Here is a 19,010-nt window from a genome sequence, read left to right as displayed (position 1 = left end):
TAATCACTGCAATATTGTCTCTAGCAGGCCTTCTCTGCTGTTAAAATAGCCGAAATGTTAGGAAAAGGGGAACTCTGGAGTGAGGAGGTATGTAGGTGCATGTGTTTGTCTTTATGACGCAGAGAACAATAAAACCAGAGATGATGGAGAGTTTACTCATAAAAAAGATCTGCCAGTTTCAGCTTTTTTCTTCACACAATTGGTACTTTTCAACACATCATTCATTGGATTGTCTTCAGCAAATTGCAGCTGTGTCATACTAGAAGTGCACATAGGATTAAAAGAAGCAAAAACTCTTCTTTAAGGCAGCAGAAGTTTATACAGACTCATGACATGATCACATTATATGCCTCCAGAATTTGGTTTTTCTTTTGTTTGCCTTGCCACAAGGGAGAATCGGCGGTCGGAGTGTTTTTGCTTCTCCACACACTTTTATAAATGAGCTGCATGACGGAGCGCTTCCCCCTCGTTGCAACATTCGAACAACAGCACGTCAAAGTCTGGCAACAAAGTATCTGCTTGAAAAATGGACATTGCGTTGCTTTGCCTAAGCAAACACGTTTCACTAACACAATATCCACATCACTCTAAATCATAATTATGGGGTGTCCAGAGACGGGGCCAGTAAATGAATAACGGAGTTTATGTGAGTGTGCAGGAGAGCTGCTTAGTGAGCACTCAGGTGTTCCAGCTTTTAGAGAAAGGAGCACGGAGATGTTCTGATTGTGAGAAGTTTAAATAATCAGGATTGTTGCAGCAGATCTGAATTGCTGGCAAGGTAGGAAGAAACCAAAAAAATTCTGTAGAAGAATCTTAGGCAATCTCTCCAGAAGACTGCTTGTAGTCTCAATGAATTTGGGCCTCAAACATCCTCTATCAAGGATGAAGCAAACCATCCGCATATTAAGACGGATCGCACTTAGTCAAAAGTTAATTCTCAGCATTTTCGAGCAGTCTTCGATTTAAAAGGTACAAATGTTGGGTTCCAACTACCAATTATTTTAGGATTAACTGATTGACGAAATTTCAGAAATAACACAGTTAGCAGACATGTACAAAGTAGTATAAGTAAAACATTTTCTTCTGAAACATAGTACAGAGGTCTACCAAAATCTAACCGGTCAAGTCCAAGAGCAACACTCCTGTACTTAAATTACATGCATTTTTTATAAAAATATTGACTATCAACACTCTAAGAACAATGTGACTGTGTAAAAAGAGAATCTCCTGCTTGCTTTGGCTTGATGGAGCTTATAGCAAGCTCATAATTTTGTTGTCTGGCCACCAACTTTACTGTTGTGGTTCACTGTTTTCATAGTGTCGTTTTCGGTTGCAGCAAAGAGCTGTTTTTTTGTGGAACAAGCTCTGAAAATACACAGTAATAAAGGCTGACCAATATGTCTTTTTCAGAGCAGATGCTAACAAGACTGCTAACTGATTCGCAACTGATTACTGCAATTTCAGTAAAAGTGAAAATCTTTTACAGGTCAAGAGAGGAGGCTGCATCAGAGCCAATGTAGCATATTTTTAAAACTGTATTTATTCAGGATTGGGAATCAGTCTTGGAAAAAACAAAACATAAGCGCTAAATTGCTGTGCATCAGATCTGATAATAACAAAGAGCAATAATCGGTCAACCCCTAAATCACAAGGTAGTCCCGCCTTAAAACATACAATGCTTGGATGTACCATCATTTACACATTTACATAATAAAACCATTTTGTATTGAAGGAGTATTTAAACTAGCAATTAAGTCCATAAACTCATTAGGATGTTATGTACTGAGGTAACAAATCCAGAGAGAAATTGTATCATTTTCTCATTGACTTTCATGTGATCAGACTTCTTTTTGCCAGCAGAGAAGCTGCCCCCTGCTGGCTGTCAGAAAGAATACAGGTTTACGGCACACTTCAGACTCAGTGGGTGATATCTATCTTTTATATATAATAGCAATAACTGGATAAATGCTCAACATTGGATTCAATAATTGATCAATCTCTCCACTTTTAGCAACTAGCTGGTGAATTTAGCAGAACATTTACAAATACAAAGCCAGATGTTTCTCTTGGGAGTTGACTGAAACCCAGAACAAAGCTAAAGAGTAATAAATATTGAACTTTACTTGAAACAAAGCACCAAATGAAATCCAATATTATGCCATACCAATGTAAATAAGCAACTGTTTGCTAACAACATCACAACATCAACTTAAATTGTGTTGACATAACATTGCTTGCACAGTTGCTTTCTTCTGCCTCCAGGTTTAAAACCTCAGCTTCAGTAAATGTACTTCACTTCTCTCCAGCTCTCAGTCGCAGCCATTCAATCCTTTCATGATACACACATCCACCAACACACACACACACACACACACACACACACACACACTCATGCAATCACATACAGATGCAGACACACACATCCCTCATGTCTCAAACGTGATGACATCTCCCCCTGAGTCGGCCTTGTCGCTTGTCCTTTGAGGACACCGGATGCTAATTGGAAACAGGAAGCTGGTGTTTCCACAGAAGTTTCAAAGAGCTGTCAAGACGAATATCTGTCAGTTAAAATACGATCCTCGGTGCTGCCCTGACCACAGTTTCCCCCATCACATCACCATCATTCAGAAGAAACCCCATGTTACAATCAAGTCTCTCTAAGCTCTATTGTTTGCAGCAGAACATGTAATGTATATTACATGTGGTTAGTGTAAAACAAAGAAATGCGCATTGCATACATTAATAGCATTTACATATGCATTTAAATTAGGGATGTCCAGATTTATGCAATTTTTTACATATTGGTATTGGCACGAACCTAAGCCCGATCCTTTATTTGCTTCCGCCATCACACATGTCATAAATTTGAATAATTTTCTTCATGAATGCAGCATTATCAATGTTTCAAACCAAAGACACATAATACAGCTGCAGAAAAAGTTGTATATAAGTGCGCTTGGGATACAAGAACACTATCTTATTTGATCCCAACTGAATTTAAATTGTGTGCATTAATCGAAGGTCATTTAGTATCACAGGGGACTTTGTCATGGTGCCCCTTTGCTAGTTTCACTCTCGTAATAAGTTTTTTGCTCAAAGGGAATCCAAAGGAACCTTTGAATTTGTTGTTTGTGCTTTGAGTTGACATGTTTGAAATGATGCTATGTAAATTAAATTGAACTGAAATACACTATTTGTTTACCAGCACAGACCGGCTCACCTCCTCTGGTCTTTGCAGTAAGCAGTAACTCGGCAATACACCTAATCTACAATACTTGGAAGTGTGTATTATCTGTGGAAATTATATCTGCAGGTACTAAAAAATGAATGTAGACAAAAAAATCCCTAATTTAATATTGGTTCATGCAGGTGGACAGTTTGATCTCCTTATGACGAATACTACTAAGTTTTGGATTATTACATTAGATTGAGGGTGGAAAACCTTTTATCACTAGTTTTGAAGTAATTGAATTAGAAAACAGCATCTAAAATACCAATTATCTGTTGTAGTTTAACAGATACGCAATCTGTGCTTGATATACACGTTTTATGTAGTTTTTATTTATTATAAGTAAAAAGTAAAGAAATAAATATCTATTTTGACATTTTTGTTGAGCTTTAGTAAACATCAGTCCCACATATCAGCTAACCAGTACATCCATCTAACCCTGATGCACTCAGACTCCCTCACATCCCCCCACTGCATTCACTCCTTGACTCGGTACAGAAGCGTGAAAGTCGCCCAGCTGCCCAGAGGGTAGCGAACATGTCGAGGCGTAATTGAAAAGGAGACGGAGAAAGCTAAACAAATTACACCAAAGGGAAGAAACCAAGAAACATAATCCTAGCGGTGCAGAGCTGTCTTCAAACTGGAAAAGTTTTACATTTCATCTCAAACCAGTGGTTCTGAAACTGGTCGCACCAGAGCCGAGTTGATGTACACTTTGTTTAGGGTTCAAGCAACCGCTCTGGTGTAGCTTCCATATTCTCTTCAGATCAATATGTGGCTAATAATTCAACCTGTAAACAGTGCAGCTGAACAGAGGTGGGTTTATCTGCAGTGTGGTCAAGGACACGATTCCTCACTGGCTTCCCACATATTGTACAACAACTGCCAGTTTAATTCAGCATGCTGCGATGATAGTGTACTGGATCATATTAACCCTATGAGAAACCCGATTTTTTGGGGGTTACTTCACCACTTTTACTTTAAAGCTCTTATCTCGGTCGCTGTAAGGGCTAGCTATACATTCTGTATCCCGATCTTCCATGATTTGATTGCAATTTTTTTAGTTTCCGAGTTTGTTTCAAGGAAAAATCTACTTAGCATTATGAAATTGATGTACTTTGAAACTGATGTGTATCTCACCATAAAATGCTGGCAGTAGAGATGTATTGTCTTAATTGTGTTGGGGAGAATGTCTGGAATCTGGCAATATCAGAACTATGGAAGTTGGATACTGTGTGACTAAGTAATTTGGAAAAATATGTGCTTCAAGGAAAATAGCTGCCATTATTTTATTTACTGTAATGTTGACTTACAGCAGACTGCATGCAGAGGTGGCAGACCAGGCAGGAGATTTGGAAAGTTTATTTTGTTATGAGGTAGGAACACATTAAGAAACAGTCAGGACTAATTCAACCGAGAAGCAAGAATTTGAAAATGGGTGAGCAAATTAGTGATAGTATTACTCTTCAGAAGTTTCATCCATCTTTATAATGTCATTATTTCGGTTTGTAAGGATATGTAACGAGCATAAATACAAAACTCCAGTTGTGCTCTTTCTCTTGATATGATATTAACATGTCATCGCATACATATTAACCTTCTTAATCACAAAACCTCCTGCTGGGTTTGAAGAAAATGCTAAAATTGCACCATTTTTCAGAGCCAGAAACTGTGAAAACCAAATGATTCATTGGAGTTTCAGCTCTCAGAGGGTCCTTGAACTAATTATCTGTGATGTACTGTTGAGTCAGAAAACGGAACCAAATCAAAGCAGAAATTTGTGACATTTCATCAAAATCATTATTCTGCATGTATTGTTTAAAAATTGACCAGAAATAAGCCGTTAGCTGTAACCAGATTCTGCGAAAACTAAACATTCTGTGGTCTTCGTCGCATCCACGCAGCCATTAGTGGTTCAGCTGTGACCAACCGTTGCATGACAAAACTTTAGGGACTTTTTGACTGAACTAAATGTTGTTTATGCAAACCAGAGAGCATACAAATATGGAACCAAAAAAATAATGTAAATAGGGAACAATCTTCTACATGACCACCATTTTCCCCAGTATTGGTAGCACCTGTGGCCACAAATCCAACCTGGTAAAACCAATAATCCAAAAAAAGTCCAACTTTTGTTTTTATTTTTCAATGATTTATGGCATTAAAACTGTTATGCGGCAGAGAAGACATTTTTGTTCTCTCTACTTCTAGTCATGCTGTTTCCACAGAGGTGCAGGGATAGATTCTTTATTAATCCTGAGGGAGTAAAGGATGTGGAGATGAATGCACAGCTGTATGCAGGTTGTAACTATGATTAAATTTAAGTAAATTTTAACTAAATTTTCTCACCAGCACTCCATCACACAGACAAGTCGCTGGTATCATTAGAGAGGCCAAGTCATGCAGTTTCATTTGATATATTGTACACCTTGCTGCAACAAATACCTTAACAGCTATTTAAATGAGAAGAGGGACATGAATTTGGATGCAAAGCACATGTCGGGCTCTCAGGGTGAACTCTTGCAGATTCTACACAATATTTAGTCTTAAGCTTCTGTGCAGATCTATGAAGAATGCGTTTATCAGAATTAAAGGTTCCTTTCTCTCACCTTGCTTCCTGGAAGTGGAGCTGTTCTGCTTATTCTCCTTGTAAACCAGCTGTTTTATCCATAACGTCGGAGCAGTTATCTCTGCAGTGACAGAATGACAGATTGCAGATCAGTAGCTTTCACGCGTTGAAGTGAATTTACCACAGCGGAGCTTTATTTAACATTACCAGTAGCTGCATAGTTCAAAAACAACACACCCAACCAAGCTTTGCCCACAAATTAAAACTGCATCCAAGATCCCGGTTTTTCCAAAAATATCTAATATATCATCTGGCATTTTCCATTTGATGTCACGGTGTATTCTTAAGAAACGGGATCTCTGGGTTGAATATTAAATTAATGGCACACTGTAGCTTTAGTAAAGTGTTGGAACAAGCCCACAAGCTCACAAAGGAGCGATACTGCGAGCTGCCTTTTACCCCATGTGAGTCGTTTTTTATACACCGTCTTACCACAGGTGGAAGAGCTGTTAGAGGAGGCTTACCATCGCCCTCGGGGGGGATGTGAGTCTCCATGGTGGGCGTGGGCTTGGAGCCGTCGTCTGGGTTGAGGGTGAGAAAGAAACGGAAGGAGACTACCATTATTGAGGTTAATACAATCTACTCTCCAGAACTGTTGAATGGTTGGGATTTGCACATGGCCCGGCCAAAGACAGACAGACAGACGGACAGGAAAAACAGACAGACAGACAGACAGACAGACAGACAGACAGACAGGAAAAACAGACAGACAGACAGACAGACAGACAGACAGACAGGTGGAATAATAGAAAAACACAGGACGACCACCCACTTGTGGTTTCTGCACGCACACGTCAATAAATCACTCTCACAGCAACACGAGCAGGCTGCACATTAAACACACTCCCTCACACTGTAAAAAACACAGTCGCACAAACATTCACATGAGGACCTGCATGAGTGCAGTGCAGGTGTAGCATCTAGAATCCAAATAGATGTGAAAGGGTGAACTTTATCATTCTTGTTTGTCAAAATGACTTAGTTTATCCTGCTAGGGTGCCGAAGTCTGTTCAGTCAGTTGGTCGATTGGTTGTTTCACACTGGTTCAGAGTGATGGTACGTGTCCACTGGATCTGCCACTTCAACGCTTCCCATTTATTATCCATGTTAACAGCCATGCAATGTATTTTGGTAGTTTAGATATGGATAAAAAGAGTCACAAAATTGTTGTTTTGGCTACTTTATGCAAATCAGGGGCATCCAATCACCGCTCATTGCCACTAAACTCCCCAAAAACTGTTGATTTAACCACTATTGGTCAAAAACAGAGACAGATGGAGCTACCATTTGGCTGATTTCTTGCCTTAAACACATTTTGGTCAACTGTTTTCGCAATAAAAATTTCCAAATGAGCTGCTATGTTGTTGGTCCAGGTTGAAATCCAGTAGCATATTGTGATCGAGTGTTTCGTCCAATCAGGTGCAGTCAGTGTTTGCATGACTGTAGGGTGGTGAAGCCTTCATTGGATTCCTGTTGAAGAGCTCCTGTCAGTCATTTATGGTGGCTAGTTGCACACCAATCAGGCATCCATTGTTGGAAGGGATGCGACCCTTTACATGTATAAATACCCCTGTGAACACGTACCATAAGATCTCAACATGTAACCAGACTGCATTCAAATTTGGCAGTATAATTTGGGGTTTTTTTGTTGTTGTTTTTTTTTATTATTGGACTTCAATATCAGTTTATTGGACTTGACTCACACTTTGGTCTATAAGGAGGACACGTTATAATCTATTGTCCAGATTTTTCCCAAAATATGACTCAAATAGTTCACATTAAAAAGATCTATGGAAGAATTATGACATTCTTTGTTGTTGTCAAGACTTTCCCTCTAATGTGTGAATCAGCCTGGAATTTCAGTCATTTGTGTGTTTAGAAATCAGGGATTTTCTTAACTCAGAATGAGCCTTTGGATGGTGACTATAAATGACAGTTAGCATAATTAGTATATGTGCAGTAAAGGTAAACAAGACTGTTACCTTATTTGACACAAATCTAAGCATTGTCCTTGGTTAAAAAATATAGATTTTTTTTACTTTAATCTCAGTTCCGATCGTTTTGGTGCTGGGTAAAACCACTTTGGGTGGGCGCCAAGAATTCATCTATGCAGGACAAACTCTGTAAATCTGAAAACATTTATTGTTTCAAGTAGCTAAACGCTTTTTGGCTTCTCCTGTTGTATCACTATCAGGGCGAACTTTGTGTCTTCTTATCACATGCTGCACTAGATGAATAATAGCCTCTTATGCTAGCAGCGGCAGCACCTTGCAATCTTGTATTTCTTGTTTTTTAACATTATTTTTTATCTTTTATTAGACAGGACATTATAGATGGGAAGGGAGAAAAGGCACCTTAAGCATTAATTTGCATGGCATCCTAGCTTTATAGTGTATAACCAACAGTAGTGTTAAAGATAGCAGAATTGCCCGATATGAAGCTATTTATCACAATTTAACTTTGTGAAAATGTATGGATGTCTTTACTCCCAGGCTGCAGGCTGCATAAGCTGTCATCTTTGACTTATCTTCAGGTTTTAACCATAATTTCATCATTAGGCATTTTAAATCATAAATGTTCTTATTTTGACAACATAAGCTTGTTGACAAGTTATAATGAAGACTGGTATTTATTGCTCTTAATATGTGTCACTGACATCCCATATTCTAGATAAAATGTGTGGTTAGAAACCACAGTAAACAGCATGTGTCCACTGCTGTAACACTGTGTGATAAATAGATTTCTTCAGTTTTTATCTCGTTGTAAGAAACACAAACTTCTCTAGTGTTCATATTCAGGTTCAGTTTTGCTATTAGACAAAAGCTAAAAACATGTTAAGGCAAATTTTAAATAATAACAAAGGAAACGTTTAAACCGGCTGACGAGTCAGTGTTTTGTTACTTGATAAGATGAATGGATCTTACATAATGCTGTGGATTGAGCTGCCTAGAATACTCACCCGTGTGCAGTTTTGTGGCATCTGGAACATTCCTTTAGGAAATAATTCAATCAAAAGCAAACAACAGAGAAACTTTGATTGGAGGTCATTCTACAAACACTAATGTCTAAGTCCTTAAATCAGATGACATTTATACTGAAACTCTGGAGGTCAGACTGACCCGATGTGGTCAAACTGTAAATAAAGTGCAACAGTTACTGAATCGGTCTGCAGAGCAAACCTGGATCAAACACACATGCTTTGTTACAGATTTCTTTTTATTTGTACTTTCTGAAACTTTAACTACTTGTAACTTACAGCATTTGTCAATTACTGTTTGATTCAGGACTGGACTCTGAGCTATAAACTGTGAAGGGGGAAAAACAATTAAACAGCAACAGCAAACCTTTACCTCAACTAACACCTGCCTTTACAACAACTCTATGTATAGAAAACTGAAATTCTACATAAACAATATAAATCTCTGAAAGGCTGTCCATCTTTTCTTAGTCTAAATGTGTCATTTTAGATAAATTTTCTGTGAAATTTCTGGAACTAAAGTCCTTTTTGTAAGATGATCCAAGCAGGTCAAGGAAAGTAGTCCTTAGTTCGTCTTAAACCCTCTGAACCCCAAGCAGGTTTTGGATGTTTTTCTCATACACTTTTTTCCCCACTGTGGACTCATTTTGCACTGCAATATGAAGTCCTGCTCCTCTGTTTAAACTTCTGGCTACATATAGAGAGAACTCAAATGTCTACAGTGCTCTTTGACACAGTTATAATGCTATAAATCATAAAAAAGACAAAAATCATGTTGTATTACTCTTGATTATTTACTTCACAAAAATGTAGAAAAAACTAAAATTGGAATCAACATGGCAATGGAAAAATGTGGCTCTAAGTATTATATATATTTTACATTTTTTATTTATTGTCACAAATGCCCACAGGTGTTGCCAATATTGGAAAAAAAAAATAAAAAAAGAGGGCTCAATGAGTGATAAATAGATTATTTGAGTAAACATTTTTACATGTTTACAACCTCTACAAGCCATTTTCTCACTACTCTGCATGTTTAGTCTATAAAGATGTTTCACCATGCTGAATGTATCTTCCAACTGTTTGCTGAAGACTTGCACCTCTGTATACTATTTTTGAGTCATGCTACATTTATTTTATTGATCTAGTATATATTATTTTAATCTCAGTCTCTCTCACCCCACACAAGTCTCAGAATCACAGAAAAAAAGGCACAGTTACGTGGTTTTTACAGGAGCCGCTGCGAATAGTTTATTTTTGATTATTTAAAAAAAGAGACATATAGAATAAATTGATGTTGACAAAATATCACTTTTTTGAAAGTCTAATCATTATTTTTTTTGTCACTGCTGGAACTGTACATCAGATGTGATGCATTCATGGCTGTTGGAAAGTATATCTGGCTATTCTTTCTGTCTTTAAAGTTTCTGGTGATGATATATGACTATTTTGTGGCATTTCTTTCTAAAAAGAAAGAAGAAGAAGCACGCCTTTCAACCACATCGTCATGTTTTGGGGTTCAGAGGGTTCATAGCTTGAACGGCTTTGAGCAAACTAGCAGAAGACGTCTTTATTCTTTTGCCATGTTTTACTAATTCAGCAGGTATAGAAGAGATGAAGACGTAAATGGAACAAAGCAGTCAGGAGTTTATACAGTATTTTCTCTGTTCAGCAGCCAGAACTGTCACTGACTCCAATAGTGATGCTTAACATACACCTAAAGATTGCATTACACTGTAGTGCCTGTATTTGAGATCTTATCTTGTTCATTTAAAAAGCTCAGCATCATGCTAACATGTGTGATGTATTCATTTTACTATTTTTAGCCAAAGCTCCTTCTCCCTTAAAATTAAAAGTGAAACGCTCCTCTTGTACATTTGTACAAATATGGACTTTGGTGCTTATCAGATGAAGCAAAATTAGGTCAGAAGACATTCTGAACTCGTGCTCTCGTTCTCATACAAACAGAAACAGTCGCACACATGCACACACAACATACAGCAGATCTCAGCTCACCTTTTCTACCAGAGTTTGGTGGCCCTGGTGGTTTGTCGGTTACTGACCCTGAACAGGGAGGAAAGAAGCACAGCATGAACAAAGTGAAGGTTAGAATCCAGCAACAGCCAGCACTTTTAAAGGATCTATCTATGTTCATGTTAAAAAAGCAAAACAATTACTTGAAATCCACCACCGTGCTGCAAATAAATAGGTTTTTAGTTGCTAGATTTTTATTTAATGGAACTGAATGTTCTCAGGTTAACACAGGACACAGTGACAGAAAAACACAACTCCCACAGGTTACCTAACACACTGATACTGAGACTGATGAGTACATTCAGTTAGTACTTGATAGTTAACATTGGGCTTATTCCATTATCTTCATCCAGACTAATACGAACCTGATTGATCCGCTCCATCTGTGGACACATATTATTAAAAAGCGATTAAGTTTCAGACATCATTCTGGTTTTGTGCATGCAGGTTGCCGGGGTCATGCATGGATGCATCGAGGAAGAGAGCAAAATTAGACATTGCAACCAATTAGAAGAACATAAAGGGGGAGGAATTTAGAGTGAATGCAACCAGAAGGAAGTTTACTACCTGACAATCCACTTGTCCCAGCATGAGTTCCCATAAATTCACGGAAGTTTCCTGCAAATGTATGTGAGATGATTGATTTGGGTCATAGTGTACAGGGGCGTCTGTCAGCAATGCTCATTCTAAATGGGAGGGATGGTGAAGGAAGGTGGGCATGAACCTCTGCAGCAGCTCTAAAGACGGTTTATTGTGCCCAGATTCTGATTCCAGCGTCATACATACCTTTGCAAGAAACAATGAAGATATCGGATCTTATGCAGGACAGAAGGGAGGCAGGTAGAGCCCGTGTTGCTGTGCAATAAACTACATTTTAGGTTTTCATAAAGAGTTCATTTGAACATGAGAAACTGAAAAGATTCCTTTCTCTGAGTGATGATGAGGTGTAGAGAGTCAAGATATGCTACAGAAGCACATTGGATCTGTAGGAATGATTCATTTCTGCAGATTGAAATGTTTTTAGCACAATTGCAAGTTATTCTTAAGTGTCAGATATTTCCTTTACTGTCTTATCAAAGACAAATCCTCAATTTTAAGGCGCTAAATGCTGCGATTAATTGTATTTCATCCGGTTTACTCTCTGAACCTCACAGTTTCTGGACATTTTTTGCTCCTTTTAATTTTTTTTCACTGTATTCTCATTTTTACTCCAAATTTCACTGTTACTTTGCTACTTACATGTTTAATTTGTTTCTATACTTGTCTCCTGATGTGTAAGTATTTGTGATATAATAGACTATAGTTGTTCGTACATCAGTTTGTCACATGTGAACTGCGGATTAATTGCAAAGTTTAGCCATCAAAGTAACCAGAAGAGCGCAGGTAAATGTCTTTGAATTTTAAAAAAATCAATCCGAACCAAAATTTAAATAGGCATGTTCCACCTCCCCAACAAGTTTCATGAAAGAAACTTTTTTGTGTCATCCAAATCACGTAGAAACATACTTCTGCCTCAGGGAGAAATATAATAACTAAATCTCAATGCAGAGTTGCAGTGATAAGCTGCAAAGTGGGTTCACATGAATACGATGTCTGCAGTATCAGCAGTAAATGTACAACACTTTCCTTTTCACTAATCTGAAAAATGATCCGATCCATGACTCTAAAGCCGTGATACCATCCCAACTTTTTGTGATCACCACTAATAAGTACGCATCATTTGTGAACTCACTGATTGTTTTTTCAAAGAGCTAAAAAGCAGCAGGTGCCAGCAGAGACCATACAGGTGATTAGTGGCACAAACTGGAGGTTCAGAGTTTAGAAAATGCTCAGAGAGAGTGGAGGCAGAGAGAAAGATGAATGAAGTGGGAGAGGAAACAGCGGAGACAGAGCGGGAAGCCTCTGGCCGTCTGCTGAGCAGCTTCACAGGGGCATGCGACCACTTTCACCACACTCTCCACACAAAATCTGCACCATATGCTCCAGTGGCTGTGCAGTCCAATTTCTGGCAAAGACCCCTGTGAATTATCTTCTGAGGGAAAATGATGGTGATTATCATAAAGTGTTCCCATTCAGGATGAGTGTGCAGAGCTGCTCCGGCCTGCTGAGAGCATTTAGAGGACGATGGGGGGAGCTGGAGGCTTCAGAGGCCCCTGCATGTATGGCCATTAGCCTCCTCGTTGACCTTGCACCTGCTATACGCCACATGACATGTAGTACACATGTGCAGCACCATGGCACACTGTTAGAGCCTTTCTAACTGTCATCCAAAGGCTCCGTTTGCTCTTTATCCTCCATCAGCGCAGCTAAGAGTTCACTGATCACCTACTCAGTTTACCTGAAATGTGTTTACTGAAACAGCAAAATGACCCTTTTCAGTCTTTACAAGGGAAAATCTAAAGCATACAAATGAAAACTTTTTACTATTTGGTTTCTGAATTATGAAAAATAGATGAAAAATGAAAACAAGTTGGTCTCAAACCCCAGAAACTTGGCTTTCTGCAACTATTGGCTGCAAGATCCCCCAAAAAATGCAGTCACCATTTAAATGCTTGTTTTGCTGATTCTCCACCCTAATAAAGAATAGTTAGGAAACATCCAAGCTGATCTGAGTTTTTAGTCATACAACCTGTTAAACATTACTCTGAATAACTGGGATGTGCTACATGTCATCCACAGGTTTCCAGGCTGTTTCCCCCCAGTACCTGAACACACCGGGGTCCTGTTGTGCACTGAGGAGCCACTCACTGGTTTGCCGTCGCTGGTGACACACCAGCAGTAACCGGTCAGAGTGTGACACTGGACCTGGAGAGGCAAGACAGATGGAAGAAGGTAAAACACACCAAAGACTGAGGGAATATTTAGTAGAGTGTAAAAAGTAGAGCTGTTGTGTCCATTGGTTGATTGGTTTTCCAATATGATTTTATACATTATTATTGGTCAGACAATTGCTGGTGTTACTTTGATAAGGAGAAAAGTTCTACTTCAGAAGCCTTCCAGGATTAATCCAGTATTACTGGACACAAGACTAACAGATTACTGGTGAACACAACTATGAACTCCCCCAACCTCATGAAGACTACAAGGTTTCACTTATTTAACCCTCGTGTCGTCCTGTGGGTCAAAATTGACCCATTTTGAAGTTTGAAAATGTGGAAAACAATATATATTTTCACAGTGAAACTTCTGATGTCCACATTTTCAACATTTTGGGGGAATCTTTGAACATTTTTTAGTGGAAAAATAGAAATGTTAAAAATGTTTCTTTAAGAACATTCACAAAAAATCAACCAAAATCCAGCGAATTTCGCTGGATTTTGGTTGATTTTTCTGTGAATGTTCTTAAAGAAAACATTAGAAGTTTTACTGATATATATGTAATCACTTTAGATATTTTTAAGATTTTTTGGAAGATTTTTACTCATTTTTTGAAAATATTTACAAGAATTTTCTTGCCAAATTTGGGGGATTTTTTTTTTTTTTTTTAAATAAAACTTTTCAGGGAAACTTTTAAGGAATTATTGTAATTTTCTTCCTGAAGGTTTTGCAAATTTTCAGAAATTTGGGGGATTTTTTTTGCTGAATTTTTGGATTTTTTTCAGACAAGGAAACAATATTTTTTGGTGCCCGTAAATGAGGACAACAGGAGGGTTAAGAGTTCAGTGATTAGTTTGATGCTTATTTCTCATCATTATATACCCGGTATTTTCACCTTAGGTAGGTTCATTTTGGTAAAAGAATTTCATGAGACAATGTGTAGGAAAGAGACAAACATATGCAAAAGTTTCCAACAGATAAAATTAAATTCTAGCACCAAACCATCACTAATAAATGCATTTTTGCAAATTAGACAGTGTGTAGGACACTTTTAGAAAAGAAAGAATTAAAAACAGGAGGAAAAATCTTAAGTAACGAGGTAAAAATTAACCACTAAAGTTTAGTTAGCTTTTTCTGTTGCCTTGTCATTTGCAGGTGCCTCATCTTTTTTAGTGTAACTCAGTAATTCTGAACTTTTACTCCAAACTAACTGACATCATGTGTAAGAAATTGTTGGTGTCGCTGCATTTTCTGAAAACTAATAGACAAAAAGTCAGGTGTTCTCAGCAACAAAATCTACTAATTTTGTTGTATGCAAAACGTAGAATAGACTCCTTCTGATTTTGCATATATTCTAGAAAACAGCCGCTAACTTGTCTGCGTTAGACTCCTCAATAGTTCTTGTACTGAAACTTGTAGTTGATACAGTTCTATATTCAGGAATCATATGAATGAAAGAGTTTAAAATGATTAAATAGCTGCTTTTTATGCTCATTTAGAATTCATTTAAGCTAACAAGGCTAGCAGGTAGAGAGCACTCGGTGCACTGTGGCCCCATTTAGTTCATCTATTAATAACGTGCAGATTTATTTTCCCTGCGATCAATCAATCGGTTGAAAAGCAGGCATGATTTCCGTCGAGTGAGATTTTCTTTGGTTCACTGCAGCCCTAATAAATACCGAACGAGGTGCAGAAATATCTGTCAGTGAAGAAAAACTAAACTGTGCGATGATGTGAGGATGACGGCTCACATGAGACTAATGGAAAGAGAAAGACGAAACGTGACGGATTTAGAGAAGGAATGGATGATCCGACCTGGGCGAACGTTCCGTCCTCGTTGCATTCTGGGATGAACATGGACTCCTGAGGTCTGCGGGCCTGTTCCAGAGCCTGGTTCCTCTCAACGCGACACTTGGACTGACCTGCATCTGCAACGTATCGACAAAGACGTCTGTTCTCAAACCTGCAGAGCTGCTGTTGTTTGTCGCTCTGAAGACACATGTTCTTTGTCAAACACAGCCAGTTCACACCCAGTTTACTACTGTTGGCCTCTGACGCTGCAGTGCCTTGCTCAAGGGCATGATTTGATAGTCGTGTCGGGAAAACATTGCTATTTATTCATTTTCTCCACTGAGTTTGGAGCCATTTTTCCAACCTCTGCATTCCACTGCTTCTATCCTGATAATAAGCAGCTTTTTTAAGGAGAATGCATGATTTTCAAACCTTATTTTTGCACTGCAGATAGATGAAACTCAGACAAGGCAGAGACTTTCTGTTACACTATTCAAATATACTAAAACAACACATTCCTGGACACTGACCATTACCAGTGCCAGATGTAGGCTGTGCACTCTACATTGTTCCTGCTGAGCAGTGCGTCATGCTCTCTGCGTTGATATTTTAAAATGTCAGTGGAAAATGAGCTTGTGTTTCTGCAGCTCTGATGAGCCAGAGCTGCTCTCCAGGGGCAGAGATGGAAGTGGCTTTAAAGGTCAGGGTACGAAGTGGGCTTCACACCAGCTGGTCACCGCTTCAAACTCCCATCAACGACTACTGTTTTTACTGCAGCTCCTGCAGAGGCCGGCTTCATGTTCGGCTGTTCCTGTATACATATTCACACCGGGGAGCTGACCAGAGCGACCGCAGTCCTCCACTCTCTGGCAAATATTCTCCCCCCGGATAAATAAAAGTTTAACAAAGCCGGCTGTGGACCTGAGAGGACACAGACATGTTGTCTCCTCCACAGTAAAAGACCGACAGGGCCAGAAAAGGGTGGAGATGTCACAGAGAGGGACAGACGGGTTACATGAATCTATAAACATGGACTTTGACTGAGCGTATTTGGTCTCACTGGAGAGAAAAGGCTTGTGGAACATTGTCATGCTTGTTTTTATGGAGAGAAAGCAAAACTAACCCAAACAACTCATTTAAATAAATGATGCACATATACATACACAAATATATACAGTATAGAGGAGGGATAAGCTGCGATAGAGGCCATGTAGAGTTACATCTAAGTTATTTTAGGGCAAGAAGGGATTATTTTCATGGGAAAAACCTTCTAAATAGGTGAAACTCTGTATGCCACAAGCCATAATTTAGCAAAGTAAAGTTTTGCTTTAAATAGATTGCAAAAAATATCCTGTAATGGTAAAGACTCATTATAGTGGCCCTATAAGGCTGTGCTATGAGCTAAACGCTAACATCAGCAAAGTCACAATGGCAATGCTAATAACATGGTATTGTTTTGTTGGTATATTACTTGAGCAAATTAGTTTAATTGTAGTGCACTTCAGCTCATCTACAATATGAGAATGTTGGTTGGTTGGTTGGTTGGTATTAAGCATCCCAGGAGACTTTATCATGGTGGCCCTGTACTAGCTCAACTCCCATAATGCTCTCTGCTTTCCAACATGGAAGTGCCAGTAGTGCAAGTGACAACTTTGATTGAAAATCTTTTTTTTTCCCCCTTGTTAACATGTTTATATGGTGTTTTTTACATGGTGGAAGACATATCATGAGCAAAATAAGAAGTAAACGTCATGTTTGAGCATTTCCACCTTAAAACTGTAGTGTACCGATGACAGTCTCTAAAACACAGATTCAGATTTTTAGAGTTTTATGTGTAACAAACCTAAGCAACCAATCTTGTCAATCTGCATTATTGTTCTTCGGTTTCTGGTTCGAGCATGTCAAGCTGAATTACTCAAGTATAACAACTTGTCATTGTGCACCATAGCGTAATTTTAACGTAGCCGTATTCCCATAACGTATTTTTATGCGTATTTTGAAATATTGTATTAGAAAAGGTTAATGGAGAGGACTAAATTCGAAGTTTTACACTTTCTTGAGGTGTTTTTTGGCTCTGCTTTTCGAAAAGAGTTCACATGCTAAAGGTAATTGGAAACACCTTTTTTCAGAATAGGTTCTGATGTAGCAAAAATTTAACCCACATGACTGATCAGCTGTTTCTGTTTCTTTTGTTGTTTTCGACTTCGAACAACATAAACAACAATATTCCTGACTGAAAACAATTCCTCTGTATTATTTTTTTCGTAGATGGATAAAGTTTTGTTTAGTTCTTCTTTATCTTTGAGTTTTTCTGGCGGTTAGTTGGTTTTGTTTCTGGCTTCTTCTACTCTGTTTGTTACAGCTAACACAGCCTATAAGTGCCACATTGTGACGACGCTAAACAGCCTATTTTATTCGCTCCGACGCAGTTAATGGAAACAAGCCTTAATGTAAACTTCTGAGCTGTAATCAGACCTTGAATATCTTGTGTTGTTAGGTTTCTTTACCAGTGACAGTCCGTTTTGCTAGAAGGTGCTTAAATGTGTTACCTGAAAACATTATCTTGCCTTGACTGAATTGTTTCATCTTGTTCTTGTTGTACATTTGCAATCCTAATAATTAGTTGAATTTGTTTTCTAATTTGACATTTGCTTTGTTGTGAAATATTTTATAGCTGTGTTTTGAAGGTGCTATACACACAAAGTTACTTTTGTTCTTTATAACTTGCATTGTCTTTTTTTATGTGACAGTTCAACTTCTGATTTGCTTTGTAATTATTTTGAAAACACGGCTCGTGTTTGAGCAGAGTTGTAGGCGAGCTGGTGTGCTTGAGCCAGAGAAAGAGGCGGGAACTTAATAGATCTGAACATTTAAAGGAAGCAGTGGTGTAGAGGCACATTTCAGCCATTTTAAGGCAGGAAGAAGCTTTTGTAATGGAAACAAGTTGTAAGAAATATCCTACTTTGATACACAGAGATAAGTTTTTAGAAGTTAAATCAACGACTATCAATAGACTTCTAACTCGATTAATAGAAACTACAGAATTAACAGTTTGTTCATTATGTCTTACTTTGAGCATTATATTCACATTGAGAAAGTCTTTCATATCCACTTTTGATTACCATTTTTTATCTGCTTTGCTCACTGCAAACCTGACTGATTAAAAAGACAATTTATTTATCAATCTTTAGTAATGAGCTCATTGATGATGTATTCATTGGACCTTTGTTTACTCACAGCTGAATTATGAACGCAGCTCTGCCTGTTGTACCAGCCGTCACTTTGTACTTTTTGTTGTTTGTGGCTGTTTGTTGTACCTGTTAGCAATTTCTATGCCTTGTTGTGTTTAATCTGAATCTCACACACACTTTGCTGAGCCTTCGCCAGCTTTTATCATGATAAACACGGACTGGTTCATGAACTAAAGCAGCGGTTTCATTACAGCCAAACAGGCCTTCTGCATCTGCAAAGACTGCGTGAGCTTTGCCCTGCTTTCCTTCCCCTGGCACCACACTTCATATTGTGAAACAAAA

At 38.3% G+C, this 19,010-nt stretch overlaps 1 protein-coding gene and 1 long non-coding RNA gene across 8 annotated transcripts in view; one reads left to right on the top strand and one right to left on the bottom strand.

Moving 5' to 3' along the window:
• LOC118471653 (uncharacterized) overlaps window positions 1-19,010 on the top strand; it is a 91,708-nt gene that overhangs the window by 19,325 nt on the left and 53,373 nt on the right. The window contains exon 2 of the long non-coding RNA XR_004848999.2: window positions 13,549-13,701. This is a non-coding gene — a long non-coding RNA (uncharacterized LOC118471653). The remainder of the gene's footprint in view (window positions 1-13,548; window positions 13,702-19,010) is intronic.
• Window positions 1-19,010, bottom strand: part of smoc1 (SPARC related modular calcium binding 1) — a 78,609-nt gene that overhangs the window by 29,188 nt on the left and 30,411 nt on the right. For 4 of the 7 annotated variants that reach the window (XM_023290593.3, XM_035957405.2, XM_023290592.3 and 1 more), the window contains exons 4-9: window positions 15,502-15,614; window positions 13,575-13,674; window positions 11,437-11,487; window positions 10,852-10,899; window positions 6,323-6,412; window positions 5,839-5,919 (exon numbers count right to left, since the gene is read on the bottom strand). In XM_023290593.3, the coding sequence (XP_023146361.1) occupies window positions 5,839-5,919; window positions 6,323-6,412; window positions 10,852-10,899; window positions 11,437-11,487; window positions 13,575-13,674; window positions 15,502-15,614 (483 nt within the window). The remainder of the gene's footprint in view (window positions 1-5,838; window positions 5,920-6,322; window positions 6,413-10,851; window positions 10,900-11,436; window positions 11,488-13,574; window positions 13,675-15,501; window positions 15,615-19,010) is intronic. The other 3 variants (XM_023290596.3, XM_023290597.3, XM_023290598.3) reach the window with 3 other exon arrangements.

Source organism: Amphiprion ocellaris, chromosome 20 (genome assembly GCF_022539595.1).
Source record: "Amphiprion ocellaris isolate individual 3 ecotype Okinawa chromosome 20, ASM2253959v1, whole genome shotgun sequence".
Taxonomy (NCBI): Eukaryota; Metazoa; Chordata; class Actinopteri; family Pomacentridae; genus Amphiprion; species Amphiprion ocellaris.
This window is presented reverse-complemented; position numbering and strand designations above follow the sequence as displayed.